Source organism: Poecilia formosa, unplaced genomic scaffold, assembly GCF_000485575.1.
Source record: "Poecilia formosa unplaced genomic scaffold, Poecilia_formosa-5.1.2 Scaffold21, whole genome shotgun sequence".
Classification (NCBI taxonomy): Eukaryota; Metazoa; Chordata; class Actinopteri; order Cyprinodontiformes; family Poeciliidae; genus Poecilia; species Poecilia formosa.
This window is the reverse complement of record NW_006799960.1, coordinates 1,449,250-1,468,274: the sequence shown is the minus strand read 5'-3', so window position 1 is coordinate 1,468,274 and position 19,025 is coordinate 1,449,250. Positions and strand designations below refer to the sequence as shown.

Sequence of the window (19,025 nt, the reverse complement as noted above, 5' to 3'; positions counted from 1 at the left end):
GGTTCACAGCGTGCACTCATGTGTGAAAAAGTTAGACAAACATGTAGGAGAAGGTCAAAGATATGTTTGGCAGACGTTTCCCCCCGCTTCCCACGCAAGCGTGCGGCAAATCGGTTACGAGGATCCGTCTAGAGTCGAGTTGCAAGTCACGTTATTTAAAAAAAAAAAAAAAATTAAACGACAACAAAAAAAAAACAAGGTTAATGGCTTCGAATTTATTTTAAAGAGTCACTCATGTAAGCTGATTGAACCCAAGGCATCTCATCTTTAAAATCACTAACGAGTATAAAATAACTCAGTGGGAATTGAGGAGGAATGACTTCCCTCGACCCCCCCCTGCTGCTGCTAATAACGCGAAGCGTCTCTCGATATAAAGTCGCTTCTTTTTAAGTCTGAAACCGCTTTGCTCAGTTTATTCCCGGAGACGGAAATCTGTGGAGAACAAATATGGGATTTCTTTTTCACACCCTAATACCGCTAAAGCATATTTACAGCTTTTTTTTTTTTTTTTTTTAAGATGCATTTCATTTTTTTCTTTACTTTGCTGACATTTCTTGGCTTTGAAATGTGCCACTAAATCATTCTTGGAAATCAAACCCTTTAAAAGCCATGGAGACATCTCAGGATTTGACTGGACAACGTAGCCTGACATGAGCAGAAAAATTCAATTTGTGAACCCACAGAACATCCTTCCGACCTTCCAAGTTGCATCAACAACAACAACCTTCAGTGTGGAAGTTCTTGCTACAGAAACAGGACTCGATGTTATCTGGTTACATGTGATGTAGAGAGATGTGAGAAGTTTTATTTAAAAGAAAACTTTATTTTCTGCAACAAATTGGCACGTGTCTGAGCTTCATTCAGGGAGAGTAAGGCTTCCAGCAGATAACAGGAAGGCTGGATGAAATGCAACAAAGTCAACCTTTATCTGTGATGAAATATCCTTGATTAGTAAAAGTAAATATTTTTGAGAGTTGAACAAATTAAGGGAATACATAATGAATGCTGTTTTATTGAAGCTAATCATGCTAACACTACTGATTAATACAAGATGCTTAGGGCAGCTTAAAATTAAGTCTCTAATACCTTAGTTTTAAAATACTTGTAAAGATGTTTTACAATGGCTTCTCTCTTTCAAACAGAATGCTGTCACATCTGCCATGAGTAAAAATTGGCAATGACCTGCAAAAATATTTTAAATGCTAGTTTGTTTTTGTGCTTTGAAAAGAAATCTACATCGGCAAGTCAGAACTTTATTAAAAAACTCAACAAAATTCAGTTCGTCTACATTACCAACCTTTTAAATGTTTGCGTGATAAGATAAATCTCAGTCCTCAGTCGCCCTTGTTCGTCAGCTCTAGAGTTTTTAAATATTTTAATTGTAGATGAGGCTCTAAAAAGACCTTTATTTCACAGTTGCTTCTGCTTTCTTAATTTGCTTTCCGGGATCCTGATTTTTCTCAATCGATGTTTCTCTTTTTGAAGGCCTTTCAAAATTTCTCTTTGAACTTGGGTTGCGTTGTCGTGCCATCTGCCCATTAAAAGATTATGAGAAAGTCGAGCCCCTTGGAAGCACAATAATCCTCACAACTAACCTATAATCACATTTTTTTCTTTCTTCCAACTCTTAGGAACACAGAAATAATGGATGAATATCATTCACAAACAACCAACTGATGATAAATCATGTCATAAACCACTATCAAAGACGGAGACGTGATCCGTTTGATCCTTGTGGTTGTGGGTGCGCAGGTGTTTGCCGTTTTAATGCTGACGTCATCGTCACGGGATGGATCCTGCACATCCATCCACCTGTGCGTATGTGCTGTGCGGTGCCAGAAAACGCGAGCAGCATGACTGTGCAGAGGTTTTCTGTGCTAATCTCTGCTCAAGGTGGCAGGTGTCTTAACCAGGCCATCACCTGGTAACCTTCCCCCCCACATAAACACGCCGCCCGGCCTCTATATCTCCCTCGCATCTTGTCCTACTGTACCGTGTTAGCGCCCAGCTTGGCCGCCTGCCCAGCTGGTTGGAGAGAGACGCGAAGCAGGAAAAAAAAACAACCGAGGAGATGGAGGGAGATTAGAGGTCGTTGCTGACAGGGTCAGGGATCCACTCTGGAAAGAAAAGATGGGTGTGGAGCGAGACAAACAGTAAATAGGCTGCATGGCTTCCTGTAAGCGTTCGAGTGGCTGCGGAGGAGCTTGTGCCAAAGAGTTCAAGCGTTTCCAGGTAAAGAGATGGGCAAACTCCGTGTCTCTTATCAGCGTGGCTCAGACCGCTCTGGAGAGGAGCAGCCACAGAGACGGCTGTGAATCAGCAGCTGCTTTACGGAGCCTGTTCTCTCCTCCTACGGCGAATTAAGCTGCTGGGATGCTCGAAATATGCCCCCGCAAGCATCATTTTACCCCCCTCTTTATGCGCTTCTCTTTTCTAAACGCCCAGCCGCATGATGATTATTGTTTTAAGCAGATCTGTCAGCTGCGCCTGTGGAAAAAGTTTGACATTCAGCGCCGGCCTTCAGACAGGACGTTCGCAAGGACGCAGAATACTTTTATTGCAGCGGTAATACGGATCGGCTCTGCGCACAGGAGGCTCTAGAGACGACCTGAACAAGCTCGACACAGACTCTCAATAGGCGGACGTAAATTATTAATTTTTACACACATACTGGGAAATATTAGCTGGGAGAAAGTGGCTGAATGGGAAGGGAATTTGGGGGATCTTGTAGTAATAAAGCTGAGTCATCAGCATATTTGATTACGCACAAAAGCCAAAAGGTCTCGTGATTCCACCTTCTGTAAATATGAACATTAAATTTTAATTAGAATTTTATGAAGTTTTCTTTTTTTTTCTTCTTCTTCTTCTGAAATGCTGCATAGTTTTTATCTTTACAAGAAACGAAACAAATTCGAATCAAGTTTTCTTGGCCTTGGTTGGTCGGAAAAAATAGATTAAGATGCACTAAATTGTATTTATACGCTTACTTTTACACATAAATGATCAGAAATGGCTTCCTATCTTTAATGAATAGGGTTTAATTTGGACCTGGCTTAACTCTTTACCTGTTCACAAAGTTTGTCTTGATGGGGATTTTAAATCATATTTCAGACACTGATGTTGACCAGTGTGAAGCCAAATCTGAATCGGAGGGTCCGGTGCTAAATGGTTCTCATAAATTCAACTTGGAGAAATAAATCTACATGCTTTGGGCTCCATAAATCTCCTGGCAGTGAAATAAACATATATATTCATTATATCACATTGTGACTTTTGTTTCTCCTGCTGGCCGATGCGCATCAGCTCTCGGAAAGGAAATCTGCAACTTTTGCTTTCATTTGATGCAACAATTTAACGTCTCGGTTTTTAAACTGTTGCGATAAAACCATTCTTTGTGACTTCTGCGCCATCTGGGAGCCTCTTTGCTTCTGCAGTTATTTATTTTAGAAACAGACTCGCTCGCAAACTTGTGCCTCCTGTTAGTCCACTTTGCAAATCTAAGCCTTTATGCCACACAAGTCAAGAACGCACAAGAAGCGGCACAGTCAACACGAGCGCCTGGTGGGGGCCACCTGCAGTAGTGACACATTAGACATTTATATTTGTACTGAATATACAAGTATATTCAGTACAAATATAAATATAGATGGGCTTTGATTGGGGGGGGGGAAACATTTCATCCCAGTAGCTTCAATGCAAGCGCATGTTTTTCTACAAATCAACTAGGATGAAAAACTTTGCAGTAAATCTGAGGAAAGGGTCTAGAGTGGGTGATGACTGATATTTAATATCGGTGCCTGAAGCTGTAAATGATGGATTCGTGGAATCTTGGGTTATAATAATCTTCGGGATTTTATTTTTTCTGCCTCGCCTCGTGGTGCAGGCTCATAAACCGAACAGAAACGGTTGAATTGTCACAACATTAGCTTGTAGAAACAAAGTTGAGCCCAAATTTCTTTAAAAACAGATTAATTCAGACCAACCAGGTCAAGTTTTGGACCTTAAATCACATTATTATTATGGTTAAAGATTTTATTACTGAGAAAGTGAGGAAAAGTGACAGAGTCCTAATAGCCCCACCTCGCACTTATTGCTGCACTCTGCCAGTCAGCTGCCTGAAAGAAGGCGCAAACCAAATATGGAGCACGTCCACAACGTTTTAGAAAAAACAAACAAAAAACTTTTGTGCAAATACAGTGAAACTGGGTTAATGTTTCTCACTTATTGCACCGTGAGAATCTCATCCTGGCCCATGTCTGGTCCAGACTGATATTTGTCTGTTTTCTGTAGGGGAGGGAGTGGGGGGTGATGAATGGACGTGACCTCGGTGTCTTTCACTGTCTTTGTCTCGCTTGTTTCCTTTTACTGCTGTGGCTGCAGTAAATAGAGGGATAGATAGAGGAGTCACAGATGGTGGCGGAGAGGAGAGGGAGTGTTTAAATTATTCTTCACAGCTTGAAAGCTCAAACGTGCCGTGGCAGTCAGGAAAACTCATTCCGGTGCAATCTCGCATATTAAAAACCACATTTGGTGATTATTTCTCCAATGAAGGAGAAGAATCGCCTGCGTTTTTTTTTTTTTTTTTTTTTGTAAGATTACAATACAGCCTCTCGGGTTACGGAGGTTTGCGTTTGAAGTCGATCGCGCTGAAGCTACCTTTCTGAGCGGCTGCAGCCTGGAGATCTGAGCCGAAGTTAGGCAGACCGAGCAGAAATACAAAGCAAAGAAATCATTTTTGGGTCATGCTGATCTGCCAGCTGCTCCTTTACCAGCACAAGGATTTCAGTGCTTGTGCGTCTCTGAATGCACATAAATACTGTAGCTCTGCCGCCTATTCTTATCTCACTTCCTGATATCACAGAAATAGTTGTGCGGCACAGACACCCTTATTGTTTTCCACAGACAAAACACACCTTGATCTCTCTCTCTCTCTCTCTCTCTCTCTCTCTCTCTCTGTGTGTCTCTATTTTCCCCCTCCTTTGATTCTTTAGTTGTGGAACAGATTGGGCCCTGTGAATAATAATAATGTGTGAAAATGTCAGCCCAGGTATGTAGTCCAGCCTCTGCAGCTGTAAAACAAGCTGACAAACACTATCTGTCTGATCAATTTTGCAGTGAAGTGCCTGATGTCAGCTTCAGATCACGTTTCCAGCCGAGTCACTGCAAATGTTGCAACGTTCCTCTGGAGGACAAACAGGAGCGTCTCAAATTAGAAAAATCAAAAAAAGTGAATTAAGGTCAGAAATTTTATCTAAAAAGTGAAACTCTCTTCACTTTTTAAATGTGATGCATTTGAAATATTGTGGTTAGTTTTGACTTTCATAAGCTGTAAGCTATAAACATAAAAATTATTTGATTGTAAACTTGATTCATAAGCAAAAAAAAAAAAAAAAAAAAACGATTAAATGAAACGTCATGGTCGACAAAATCATGAGACTGAAAAGCCATAAAGTCATTGCTGAAGAAGCTGTCTGTTTTATAGAGTGCCATATCCAATCCATATTAAATGAATTTAGATGGAAGGAAAAAGTGTGGTTTAAAAAAATGGATTAGAAGCAACCGGAATAACCACAGCCTTGAAGTGATGAAGCAAATAGATCCTCTCAAAGTTCAATAAGCTTTCATTTCCAGAGAATGTGTAAAACTGAAACTGGAAAGATATTTTAAATATTCAAAATAAATAAACCAAAAAAACAAAGCGAAAAAGAAATAAAACGTATTATGAAGTCACCTTTCAAAACATATTAATCAATAGGCTCAGTCAAGAAAAACAGCCAAAACTGCAACATATGACTTTGTAAAAAAAGATAACAAAAAACTTTCTATTGAGTCAAATGTTTGCAGCATTTGACAAAATGCTGACTTTTCAATAAAAAATAATGGGAACCATCTGTTTAGAGATTAAACAAACTACACAAACAAGCATGCCAATGGAAAACGTTGCGCTCGTTTCAGTTTACCATACGATCAATTGATCTATTGCTCATTGTGACCGACGTACTTTAGGTCCATTTCATCCACAGCAGTTGCTGTTTTAAACTGTGGACGTTGCTGCAGCTGAAATCGGCTTTAACACTCGGCATCAGAAGAAGAATCTCTAGCGGACATGCATTACTGATACGCGACTCTAACAACACAGGTTGATGTTGCATGTGTTACTTTTATGTATTTTTAGAAGCGCAAGTAATGTTCTCCAATAAATCTCCCCTCTGTGTGTTTATTAAACCGTGCAAGGATTCCGCCTTGTTGCTCTGTTTGGCTCAGCACCGTTCACTCTGCATGAATGGGACGTTTACAGCTGGCCTGAACAACAGACGGCAAGTACGAACCAGATGCTACCTAGTCGACGGTACAGCTGGGCTGTTGCTCATTGTTTTGAGGCCTAGCGTAAAGTTTCCGCAGCCTGTGATGATTTAGTGAGTCATGTCGTCCATTGTTGTTGGTTCATTCAAGTCAAAGTCAGAACAATGAGTTGTCTGGACATTCAGGACGAGCTTTATGGAGATTCTTCCTGCATTTTCCACTTGGGACAGTCTTCCAAAAGTGTCTGCTTTAATGTCTATCATTGTTCTTGACAGGCCAGGAAATGGTGCTGACCTTAACCGTTGTCAAGAGGAAGATTAGAGAAATCAGAGTCAACAATTTGGACGAACTGAAGAAAGGAAAAACGAGCTTTCGCAACACCTCAACAGAATCACAAGATGATCACCTCACTGCCACAAGATGAGCAAAAAGAGCCCCGACCAGACAGCTTCTCTCTTCACGGAAAAAATCTAAACATAATTAGAAATTCCAAGATCCCCAGATTGTTTTAAAACCGACTCCAGCTGGCACCGCACGCCTTACAGTGGCGCTGCCTCAAACGACGCCAAAAAAAAAGCGGGATTGCATCCATCCACTCCCCCAAATCCATCTGAATACGGTTGTCATCTTACAGTCTCCTTTTATAACCAGTGGGGAAGAAAACGCAGCAGCAGCAGAGGGAAAATCGAGGGCAACGTTGGGATGATTTTGGCCCTGGGTTATAAGGAGCTCGTCGAGTCTTGTTGCGGTTAGTTAGCTTTGAGGGCCCAGGCTGAATGTGGCAGCCTCTGCAGGCCTAGGAAGAGGGGGGCCGGGGGGAATGCTGAGCTGGAGCCCCTGAATTTCACATCTGATTGTAAATATATGACGAGCAAAACCTGTGATTACTCCCATGCAGACACTCACACACGCACACACACACACACACACTGTAATTACATACAGTGACGCACCCCTGCCCACCATGCCATGAGTTCACACATACTGACGCATAAATTAAACATGTCCATGCACAGACTGTGATTATAATTTACTATTAACTGTTGAGATAAACATAGACGCAGCAAACTCTAGCTATAGCTGCAGTCGGTCCTAGAGGGGACCTGAGCATTAAATGGGGCCCCCAGGGTTGAGCTGCGGAGCCGCTTTGTGGGCGGGGTGTGTTTATTTAACCGTGCGCGTGTTTTGTTTTTTTTGTTTGTTTTTTTTTATTTGGAGTCACGCTGAATTTAGTGGGCTACCCTTGAGATAAGAAACGGAGTTTAAGATGAAAGGAAAACGGGGCGAGGACAGAGATACGCTGGCACGGAGTCTGCGGATCCAAGGAGAAGGCGAAAGGAGGCCTGGGGGGCAGGAACGGGCAGAAAGTGAGGGGGTGGGGGACCCGGAAGCGAAGCTATGGTGTTATTTTTCTTTTTAGGTTGTTTATTTGATGTTGCATAACACCTTTTTTCTTGTGTGGTTAATACTCCTATATATGTGTGAGAGAGAGTGTCTGCTGCTCCGCTTGTGTGCGTCTGCTAGCTTCTCACGGGAAGATGGGGAATTTCTGTGAAAGGCAAAGGTTGCCCATAGCAACGGTCTTCATTGTAAAACCTTGGAATACGGCGCTCACGCGCGAGCGCACACTGTCCCGCGCCGTGCTCGCTCGCACCGAGACGTCTTTTCACCGTTTTTCTGCACTTTTTCAGGATCTGACGTCAGCGGACCGCCACACACAAACACACACACACACACACACGCAAACTCACTCTCAGCCTTCATGCTCTGTCCGCGCGCCAAACAACTCCAAGTCAATTTCATTTTCATGAGGTACATATAGCGTCTCATCTTTACCTCACGCTGCGATGTGATGGACTGAGATGCTCGGGTTTCCAGATTCCATTATGCTTTTATTGGCTTTTAAGGGCATCGAGTTTCCTGTGTCTGGAGCCGGGGAGGAGCTTGTGCGTGCGTGCGTGCGTGCGTGCGTGTGTGTGTGTGTGTATTGGTACAATTAGTATCACACAGGCTGGAGAAAACAGCTCTGTGGGGCCTCAGGATGGGCTTAAGATTGCTGAGGAGATAAGTTTGCTATGGTCAGATTTATAGGCTTTTTTCCCCCCTTTTTTTTCTCAATACCTGCAGCAAAAACTGAGACTTCAGATTTGTCTTTTTCAGTTCTGGAGCAATGTACCACTTAATGTTTACTGAGATAGATCTGGGATGAGCGTTTCCAGATTGCAGTAGCAGGAAACAAAAGTGATCATACTCGTCATGTCTTATTCTGTGTTACACTCCATATATTATGCAGCTCTAATGTAAAACTGAACATATTCATGTGAAGCTGTAAGTACAGAAAAAGGAGAATCTGGAGGGAATCAACTCACATGGACTCACAGTTTTCAGATTTGTAAAAAAAAAATTCATAAGACTTTCCTTCATCTGTCTTATCTAATTCAACAGCACATTTCACACCAAAATTTCACACAATGCCACGTTAAGTCCCGCTTCTGCACCATGTCACACAGCTCGTGGTTTCCTGCCGGACATTTTGGGAATTCATTACAGTCACTTCATTTGATTTCGGAGCACACGGAGACCAAAGAACAAGCGAGGAACGGACGTCAGCGCGACCGCAACGCAGAACTTCCCACTGCCAGCACAGTTCCTCCTGTGTTCAAAGTGTGAATCAGCCAAGATTTGGAGGCAAGCTGAGGATAATGCATTCAAAGATGAAAGAAAAACGGTGGTGAGGCTGATCGCTTGTTCAGCTGCATTCTTCAAACAGAATAGCTCTTTTCTAACCACGGACTTCTTATGTAAAATGGGCATGGCTTTTTTTTCTTTTTTTTTTTTTGATGTAACACATTGTTTTGTGGATTACAATTTAGGAGCTTAAAGTACATTATTTTCTTTTTTTTTGTTTAGGAGCCAAAATGCGATCATTTGTGCATTTAAATTGATGCACAAATGACAGAAATGAAAGTCCTCTGATGGACTGTTTGGACCACTATTGAGCTGATCAAAAAGCTGATTAAATCAAGTTTCAAAATACATTTGGACTGTACAAGGTTTCCCCCATGAAAACTTGCCAAGCCTGGTGGTTGGGCACGAGGGCGGTCATTCATCCAGAGGCCAGTCTTGGTTTTTCAGTTAAAAAATGTTCAAAGTTGACAGGAAATTTGAAAATATCACGTGATAATTATGTCCTCCTGAAAGATTGGAAGATCAACACCTGAATACCAACAATAAAGTCTTAAAAAATGCAAGCATTAAAAAAAAAAAAACTTAAGTAAATAAGCAGTGCCTAGCCTGGAGGGGCCACAAGTAAAGCCTGGTGGCCCGCCAGGCTTATAAAACACTGGGGGAAACCCTGACTGTATGTATCTTTTACTGACTAAAGATGAAGTTTGATCATGAATTAAAATGGTGAACGAGGTCGGGGTGTGTTTTAACGCTTTGCGATAAAATAACATGAAGTACTTAAAGTGCTGTTGGAGCCATTATCTGGTAACCATTAGATTTCCTCTTTATTTAAAGGACTTTGATAAGTTGCAACTTGTTTCCAGTTTTACACGTTGGCTATATCTGAAAGTCCTTATAAGCGTTCAAAACCTAACCTGAAGTCCAAGAGGTTTTAAAATTTGGGAGTAACTACAGTAAGTGTACCCTATAATTCAACAGCTTGTAGAAAAAAAAGCACCTTTAGCAGAAATAGCTTGAAGTAGTTGTTTTCTGTAGGATTTTTATCTGCAACACCACTTTGAATGCAGACTGCAGCTTTGTTCCGATTCATTCGGTTTTGCAGAAAAGATTATTTTTGCTTGTTGTCAGGTCTGCTCTCCAGACACTCTGCTGTAAATCTGGGCTAGCCAGACTACATCATGGCCTCTCCGGCGTTGTGCTCCACAGTTTGTTTCGGATTTGCCTGCTAAAGGACATTGTTTCTTCTTCAGATGAAACGCACTCCTGCGTCTAAAGAGGCGCTCACACTTTCTGATGATCAGTTTCGTTTCATTACCAGCATCTGGCTAGAATCCGAGGGAAGCGGCAGAAAGGGTGTACTTTCTTTTTCCTTTGTGCTGCAGATTGCAGACTTTGCTCACAGTGTTTGTCTTCCATGAGAAAGTTAGCACCCTGACATTATTCTGAAAACATTTGAGGTAGAAAATAAAACACATTCACAGTTAATCTACCAACCTTTACAGTACGGATGAAAAACACAGGCGTTTTCCTTGTTCAAAGTTAATTTAAAAGTTTTGATTCGGAAAGTTTGAAAGCCGGGACAATCCTCATTTCCATAAAGCTCCTCTCTGCAAACTCAGCACTACAAGAACACGTTCACGGGGATAATAAATAAGAAGATGCATGAGTTTAACTCTTTTGTAATTATAATTGCACTGTTTTCCGTGTTCGAAGAAAAATGTATAGAAAATTTGTTTTTTTTTGTGTGTTTTTTAAAGCTTTTGGGTATAACAGAAGCGAGGAGGTGCTTCGGCAGAGTTCAAGTGCTCGAAAGCTGCAGTTCAGAGCGATTTGACAGCAAACGCCTCCCTGCATAACGATACGAATCTGCTAATGACGATCTTTTCGACGCCAAAAACAACCGCGATAATGCCGTCTCGACGGGGACCGCTACGTTTTCCTGTCAAACGAGGTTTCTCTTTGCACCGCGGCGCGTATTGTGACAAAGTGCACGCATTGCGGCGGCCGTATCAGTTGACCCGCTGTGATGAGAAAAGCCTCTGAGCGCTGAAGGGTGTGTTAAATATCGCAGGGATCTGGGATTAAGGTCATGAGAAAGAGAGGGAGATGAATGAGGATGGAGGGAGGAGGGGATCGACCTCGCAGTGTTTGGAAATACGAGGTCGTTCGCTTTAGAGATCCGGCTATCTGAGCGATCCTCGATTACCCCCTGAATGACCCCCGGCAGGGCTCCAGCTTCGCCCCCATCGGCTCCCGACAAACAAACCTGGATTAAGGTGGAGAGGGGCAGGAGGTGCAGGGGATTCGGTGAAATGATTCGGACTGAATGTAATCTCCAATGTACAGCAGGTTTTTTTTTTTTCTACCATCGACAAAGCAAAGAATATGTCATGTTTTCCAGCTTATGAAGTAAAAACATCTGTTGGTTTTTAGTTTGCCGGCTTGATAAATTGATATGAAATTGTACATTTTTCTTTTGACAGATTGCCTTTAAATTTTGTTGCTAAAAATAATCCAGTTATTTTAGCAATAAATAATCTTTTATCATTACATTAGACACCCTCGTGTTGGACACTTTTAGTGCTGAACAGTCCCTGTTTTTGTATCTACTGTGAAGGAGCTAAAGACTCTCATCTTGCTCAATTAGTTGGTTGATTAACTTATTGATTATCTGTGTAGCAAGAAAATATGTCTCATACGTTGGTCTTGTTGCTGCTGTTCCCCATTTTAAGGGAAATTACTGCAAGCACGGCCATTTTCCCCTCCAAACACCCTCGCAAATCTTTTTTATGCATATTTCAGGTCAGCCAGTCCTTTTTTTTTATTTAGCCCAGAAAATATGTTGAACACTGACCTTTTTTATCCCATTGGAAATTAGCCCCATTAGATCAGCCCCAACAAACTATAAGCCGCATTCAGACACCATTATTTCATCTCGGCATGCCCAAAATAGACAATTTTTATTTTATTTTTTTAATGTTTTGCTTGTAGGGACCTTTTCATACCTGCTCAAAAAATGTAGGATTAGGATTAATTTTCAATATTCTACCCAAAGGTTCCTGTTAGAAAATTTGCAATAACTACCAGCAGGAGATCACTTAGAGTTTTTTTTTATTTTTACTTTAATTAGGTGTCATAATCTCTCATCTTGACCAAGTCGATAAAATTTAAAATCAATTAAATTGTATGTGTGAGATTTAAGCAATTTTATGACTACAAATCTGGAAATAATGACCTGTAACAAACATATATGCAGTTATTTGGTAAATGAGAATAGAAAAGTTTGAGTGAAATAAGCTTAGATTTGAACAAAACGGTGTTATGTTGGTATGAAAAGGAGTTTAAAATAAAAAAGGGGCAAATTGATCAATGCATTTCCAGACTAAAATACAGAATTATTCCCAGAAAATATTCTTTCTGTAAACAAATTTTTAAATGAATTTGAACATTATGCTAAAAGTACCAGTAGCTTCGAGCCAGATTTCTCTGGCGACTTTGTGTGGATTCTGATAATGCACAGTTCAGAAATGTTCAATGTTGCAATTTGACAGAAAACAAATCCTGCATTCTCTAACATTTTACCCTCTAAAAGAAATTAATTCAAAACATCCCCCCCCACACCCCATTAATGTATATTGAAAAATTGCCAACCTCAGAAGTTAATTGCAGTCCTATCCTTTGGTGCTTTGCAGTCTGAGCATCACTTACAAGCAGAGACTAACTAAACCCCCCACTGCCCTCCTTCCCTTCCCTTCCCCCCCCCCCCAGAAAAAGCTTTGATGTTTCCCTGCCAGAATCCCAGCTTTAGATCAACTCATTAACTATGCTCCTCCAGAGAGCCACAGACTGACAGATGTTGCCCCGTCCAGCATAATGCAGCCCGCACCTCCTCTCAGACAGCTGCACACGTCTGTGTGTGTGTGTGTGTGTGTGTGTGTGTGTGTGGACGCAATCTGCCAGAGTGGTTCCTCTTTCGAGTGAACCGACGAGCGGCTTGGCCCTCCGTGACGAACAGCTCTAATCTTTGCCATTTGCACCTCTCTCTCTCTCTCTCTCTCTCTGTCCCTCCGACAGGCGCAGAAGTGGTCTCAACCCGCCGATGACGAAGGCTCGACGAGAGATGACTTTTACGATGACGAGGACCTCTACTCGGGCTCCGGCTCCGGCTGTAAGTGTGTCTGTGTTGGTGTTGTTGTTGCGAGTGACGGGTTACGCACTCGCGCCCTGGCTCTTTCAAACCCCGACAGCTGCCTCGTTTCAATCTGCTGACCCCCGAAGCCTCCAGCCCACCCTCTGCCCCCAAACCAAACTGGTCCACACAGACAGGCCTCCTCATGAACATGCATTCATTCCTCTTGAACTGTTTCACATTCAAATGCTGTGTATTTATGGAGATTTTATGTGATAAAAGCAACACAAAGCAGCGCATAATTGTGAAGATTAAAGGGAATTCTGCTTTTGATCAACTCGATTGGCTTTAGAAGTCACCTAATTAGTAAGTAATGTCCAGTCATGCTTTACGTAGAGAGAGAGAAAAAAAAAAACTTCACAGACCAGCGGAGGGGTCGGGGTGTTTGGGTACCTGTTAATGAGGATAATAAACGCTGCCCAGGATTGTTCTGCTTCAGTTCTGTGCAACCAGCTGCAAATATTTGCGAATATTTGTTTCTGATCCTAAATAAGAAAGGCAGCTCTCAAAAGATCATAAAACTACACAAAAGAAGTGTTGATTTAAAAGAAAAATGGCTGTTCCTAAGATTTTTATTGAAAAGTTAAGTTAGAAAACAACAAACGTAAAACTCAGACCCGTCTTATAGGAGCTGAGCAGTTTTGTTTCCACGTTCCCACTGGTAAACTGAAACTCTTTTGAGATTGGAAAGCCTCCTTGCCATCACCCTAATCTTTGGCTCTCTCCTCAGATTACATGTCAGTTTTAAGACAGGACTCTCGCTGGGTCACTCCAACATAGTGCAACGAACCATGTTGGTCAAATTAAAAGAACCTTAAAAACCCAAATCTGCTAGAAATATGAATAGTTTCTGGGCTTTTGCAAAGATGCAAACGCAGATGTCATTTAGAGGATTTTCAAAAAGGGTGTCTGTCAGTCCAAAATGGAGTGGAGAGATCATTTACTCTTCCTCTGCAGCCTGGAAGTAAAAGACTGACGGACCAATAGTGTTTTTTGAATCGATAATTGGCGACTGTTGATGTAAGAAAGATGGAATAATGTTTTGGCCAGATTAGAAAAAAACTGAATTTGGCAAACTAAACCTAACAATCCCAATCATCCCACAATGGTAGCGGCATCATGTGTCGAGGATGCTTTTCTTAAGAAAATCTGTTAAAGGCTACAAAAGACTTCAGATTGGGTCAGAGGTTCACATCCCAGCAAGACAAAAACACTAAACCTGCAGAGTTATAATAAAAATCAAAACTCATTCACAGACTCTTCGGCTAGCCAGACGTTCTCCTTCTAGTCAGATTGAGTTTGACCTGTTTTGAAAAGAAGAATAGAGAGAAATGACAGTCTTTAGATGTGCAAAGCTGGGTGAGACATACCCCGAAGGACCTGCAGTTGTAGCTACAGCACAAGCTGCTTCTACAAGATATCGACTCAGGGGGGCTGAATACAAATGCACCGCACCCTTCCCGACGAAACGTGGTCCTGCTTTTGATCCTAACGTGGAAAAAAATTTGAAGTTCTTTCACGGATGTTTGTCTCATCAACTGGGTTGGATGCAGGAGGTGGGAAAACAAAAAAACTCAAACAACCACTGACCCGGGGTCGATTCCCAGAGATCTTCTTTGCTCTAATCAGATTACAGTCCACACAGATTAGACAATCACACGCAACTATCTGGCAGCGCGCGCCGTCCCCAGCCCTGCGTGTTTGGGGAATTACCTGCTTAACGTAAATCACGTCGGTGTAACTCAGCCCGATTTTCTGATCTGGCTTTCGAAGCTTCTTCTTCGTATCGAGCGTGACTCATTGAGGGCCGCCCTCAGTTAAGGCACTGCGCTGGCGGGTGAGCGTGAAATAAATTACAATTCGGGGCAGTGGAGAATGGCAGAGGCAACCCCCCGCGGTTGAAACAGCAGCCCGGCAAATTGCTTTATCTAAAACCGTGATATAGAGTTGAACCTTTCCAAAGAACAGGGTTCGCTTTTAACAGACAGAAGCGCGTTTAATGTCTGCCTCTGCTGCTTCAGTGGAGGTATTTTGTGGCTTCTGATACATTAAACATAAGACGCATTGTCGGAGTCCGTTTTCCGATATCCTCTGCAGCTCCTCTGACAGCCTTCGTGTCTTTGTGTCTGCAAATTCAATTTGCTTCTCTTTCAACCCAAGGAGCTTCACTGCTATAACCGAATGAAAGGCGGAGTAATGGCATTATGAGCCACAGCTCTGCTCATCTCCTCTCCTTCTGAAAATGCACTTTATGTATATAAGCGGCGTACGCCGCGGTAACTCTCTTTAGAGCTCTCCGTCCGCACCAGCTGACCCAAAACAAATGTTTTCAGCAACGAAACCTCATCCTTTTTAGTTACTCATCAGGACGACAAAAAGAAAGTTTGGAGATTTCAATCTATTTCTCTGCAGCTTTTCTACCCCGGCTGAACTTACTGTAGTCGATCCAATTTGCACTCCGTTCACCTGCTCCTGACAGGCAGCTAAATAATGTGGGGGAAACAATGACACTGGGGCTGTGATTGCTGTGTCAAAGTCATCATTTTACTCTTAAGTGATTCGACAACACAAACACCTCCCTGTAGTGCTCGCGCCATTAAGTGCAGCGACGCTTTAAACAACCGAAAGCAGAAAGGCAAACGCACTTCTGTTGATAAAAACGTGCCTATGAAAAGTATCCCACCCCCCCTCTTGGATGTTTTGCCCCTCTGGTTGCTTTTTATTTTCAAAAAATAAAAAAGTGCTCTCGTATGTAGATTTTGTGGGGGTTATGAGAAGGCGATGTGACTCGGGAACTGAAACCGTATGCAATGTCGGAGATGTATTAGGCGCAGCTGTTGATTCGATTTTTTTTTTTAAAGCTTGCTTGCACTCGAAACCTGTGGCAAATTTCATTTTCATTTTTATCCAAAATGTGTTCAATTTGAGATGCAAACACAGCAGCCTTTACAGTTATTTGCAAACTGAATAAAAAGCTTTAAAATAAATGCTTGTTATGGAAACTACTAAGTGAGGCATGGCCTTAAATGTCTCACTTAGTGGCGTAATAATAATAATAAAATATGAATTTACTTTCTAGATCTTTACACATCTATCCTAGGAATGTTTGGAAAAACTATTTACGCCCTTACAGATTTTTGTTGCTTTTCCTTTCCTGCCACACTCACTTGTTTCAGATTTTGAAATAATACCTGACAAATACAGCATGGAGAAATCAAAAAAGTTTCCAAACGATTGTTTTAAGAGAAAAAGATGCTCTAAACTAATCTGACCCTTTTATAAATGAAGTAAATGCAACAACTTCCATCAAGCTTTTGAGGTAATCCATCTTTTACAATCCACATGGAGCAATTTTAGCACACTCTGTTTTGCAAAATGTTATTTATTCAGTCACATTTGGACGACATTTAAGTATAAATGATCTTTGTGCGGACTTTGGCCTTTGAAACCATTTGTTTTATTTATTTTGAGCTGTTGAAAGTTGGACTTTCTGGGTCCCTTACCAGATGAAACGGGAATCACGCCTTCCTAAAAGTTTCACTTTTTTTTGTCTTTAGTCAACTGAATATTTCTCTAAAAGTCCCGGGGATAATCAAGGATGTTGTATTTTGGCAAAAGTGAATCTTTGTGTTTTTGTTTGGTCAGCAGCAGTGGTCTTCTCTCCTACGAAGCTCTGACGATGGAGATGAGTTTTTCCCCCATCTCTGTCGGGTTTTGTTTTGATTGAAGCAGAACGTTGTGTCTCGTCTTGGCCATTCGACTTGGCCAAGACACAACAAAGCACAGATCCTCCAAACTCCCGTGTTATCTCAAAGACGTTGGTGATGTGCTACCAGAAACTGATTTACTTACATAACGCATTCCTCCCTCATCAAATAAATGGGATAATCTTGAGAAAATGTTCTGTAAATCATCATATTATGTCTGGAAATGTTAGCAAAGTACAACAAAATTGTTCTTTTTAAAAGAAAATAGAAAAAACTCCCTAAACTTCCTGACATTTTTTGGATTGATGCTTTTATTTTGACATTTACCAGTGTCACCGTGTCATTTTCTGAGTTTTTACATCCATAGTTCCCAAGTCACTATGTTTCAGACAAGAAGTGAGAATAAAAGATGTGTGTCTGTAAAGTACGAGAGAAGCAAAATGTTTTTTTAAACTTTAAATGACAGGAATATTTGATTTCTGAGGTTATATTTCAAATTTACATCCAGCTGCTTCCCTCCATAAACCTGAGTAGAGGAAGTGGTTTCATTTGCATGTCTGTCACTAATTCTCTTATTTCCTCTTTTCTCCTCGTCTAGCCTCTGACATCGGCGTGAGGCCGACGACGTCTGGCGTGACCTTCACCACGGAGGAGCCCATCCTCTTCTCCACCACCCAGGCGACAAGCCCCGCCCCCTCAGCCTCACCTGCGGCCGAGCCCAGCCCCAGCCCGGAGGACGTCATCTCCACCTTGTTCCCCACCGAGGCCGACGGCGAGAGCGGCATCTACGTGGAGATGGAGAAGGAGAGGGAAAAAGAGAGGGAGCAGGAGAGAGAGAGACAGGAAAGGGAAAGAGAAAGAGAGCGAATCAGAGAGATGGAAAGAGAGAGGGAGAGAGAGCGGGAGAGGGAGAGGGAGCGGGAGAGAGAGAGGGAGAGGCAGAGAGAGCGGGAGCTGGAGAGGCAGAGGGAGCTGGAGCAAATCCGGGCGGCTCAGACCACCGCCGCCCCCCGCTCCCCCGCCGTCTTCCCCGCGTCCACCACCAGCCTGACGACCAGCGCCGTGGAGAGCGCAGCGCCCTCTGCTGGCTCGGACGACCTGCTCGGCCCGGGCGAAGACGAGGAGGACGTGTACCTGTCGCCGGAGCCCACCCCGTTTTCCCCCGACGCGGAAACCACCCCAGATTACGATTACGACACGCCCACCACGGCGGAGACCACGCCCGAGCCCACCACGGCCGCACCCACCACCACAGCTGCGACCACCGCCAAGACCAGAGTCCCCTTCAGGCCCCGGGTCCCGGCGTCGAGGACCACCCAGGGCGTCCCGACGGAGAGAACGACCCGCCCACAGCCGCCCGCAACCACACAGGTGGGGAAAAGTTCAGATTAATCATCTGGATTGCAGTCGCGCTACCAAAAAATGTTCAACTCTTCCGTTTTGTCAGATTACAGCCACTAATTTTTTGCTTCATTTATATTTTGTTTTGCCTCCAACATAAAGTGGTTCATAAATGTGTAAAGAAAAGGACTCATCTGTTCAGATTTATATTTTACAAATATAAATATGTATATTTTAAGTTCAGTATAGACTCTAGAGTTTACACTGAACAACAGACATTACTGCCAGTTTGAAGGAGAAAAATGTAATTTTTCAGAATTATTTTACTTAAATAACTACAAGTGGTAGTTATTTAATAACCTATAATTGTGTGGCTGCTATTACTGGTGAGTAACGGTCCCAATGTAACACCTTCAGTTATATTCTTATCAAAATCTTGTCAGAAAACATATTTATTCTTAGACTTTAACTATCACTTAATGTTCTAATTAGAAACTAATAAACTTTCGTAGGATTTGGACATTGCATTTTATTGGCTAGTTTTTTGATATGTATATGTATAATATGTGCTCCAAAACTCAGTTTTTACGGTGCAGAGTTAAAGCATGCAGTAAAACATCCGTTCTCCCCTAAATGATGCTGCTTTTCACGTTCCTGCTCGTGCATCTGGCCGCTGTGGGTTCACTTTACAGCTTCTGGATCTGTTAATCGGTGCCTCTAATGTAATGAGAGCTCAACAGTGGTTGCATTGGTGCGGCTTGATGAGCTGGGTGGGAGGATTACGAAGGCGGAAAATG

At 42.4% G+C, this 19,025-nt stretch overlaps 1 protein-coding gene across 1 annotated transcript in view; it reads left to right on the top strand.

Annotated features, from left to right (window-relative positions):
* Window positions 1–19,025, top strand: part of sdc3 (syndecan 3) — a 50,055-nt gene that overhangs the window by 22,416 nt on the left and 8,614 nt on the right. The window contains exons 2-3 of the mRNA XM_007547617.2: window positions 13,066–13,159; window positions 17,486–18,258. Of these exons, the coding sequence (XP_007547679.1) occupies window positions 13,066–13,159; window positions 17,486–18,258 (867 nt within the window). The remainder of the gene's footprint in view (window positions 1–13,065; window positions 13,160–17,485; window positions 18,259–19,025) is intronic.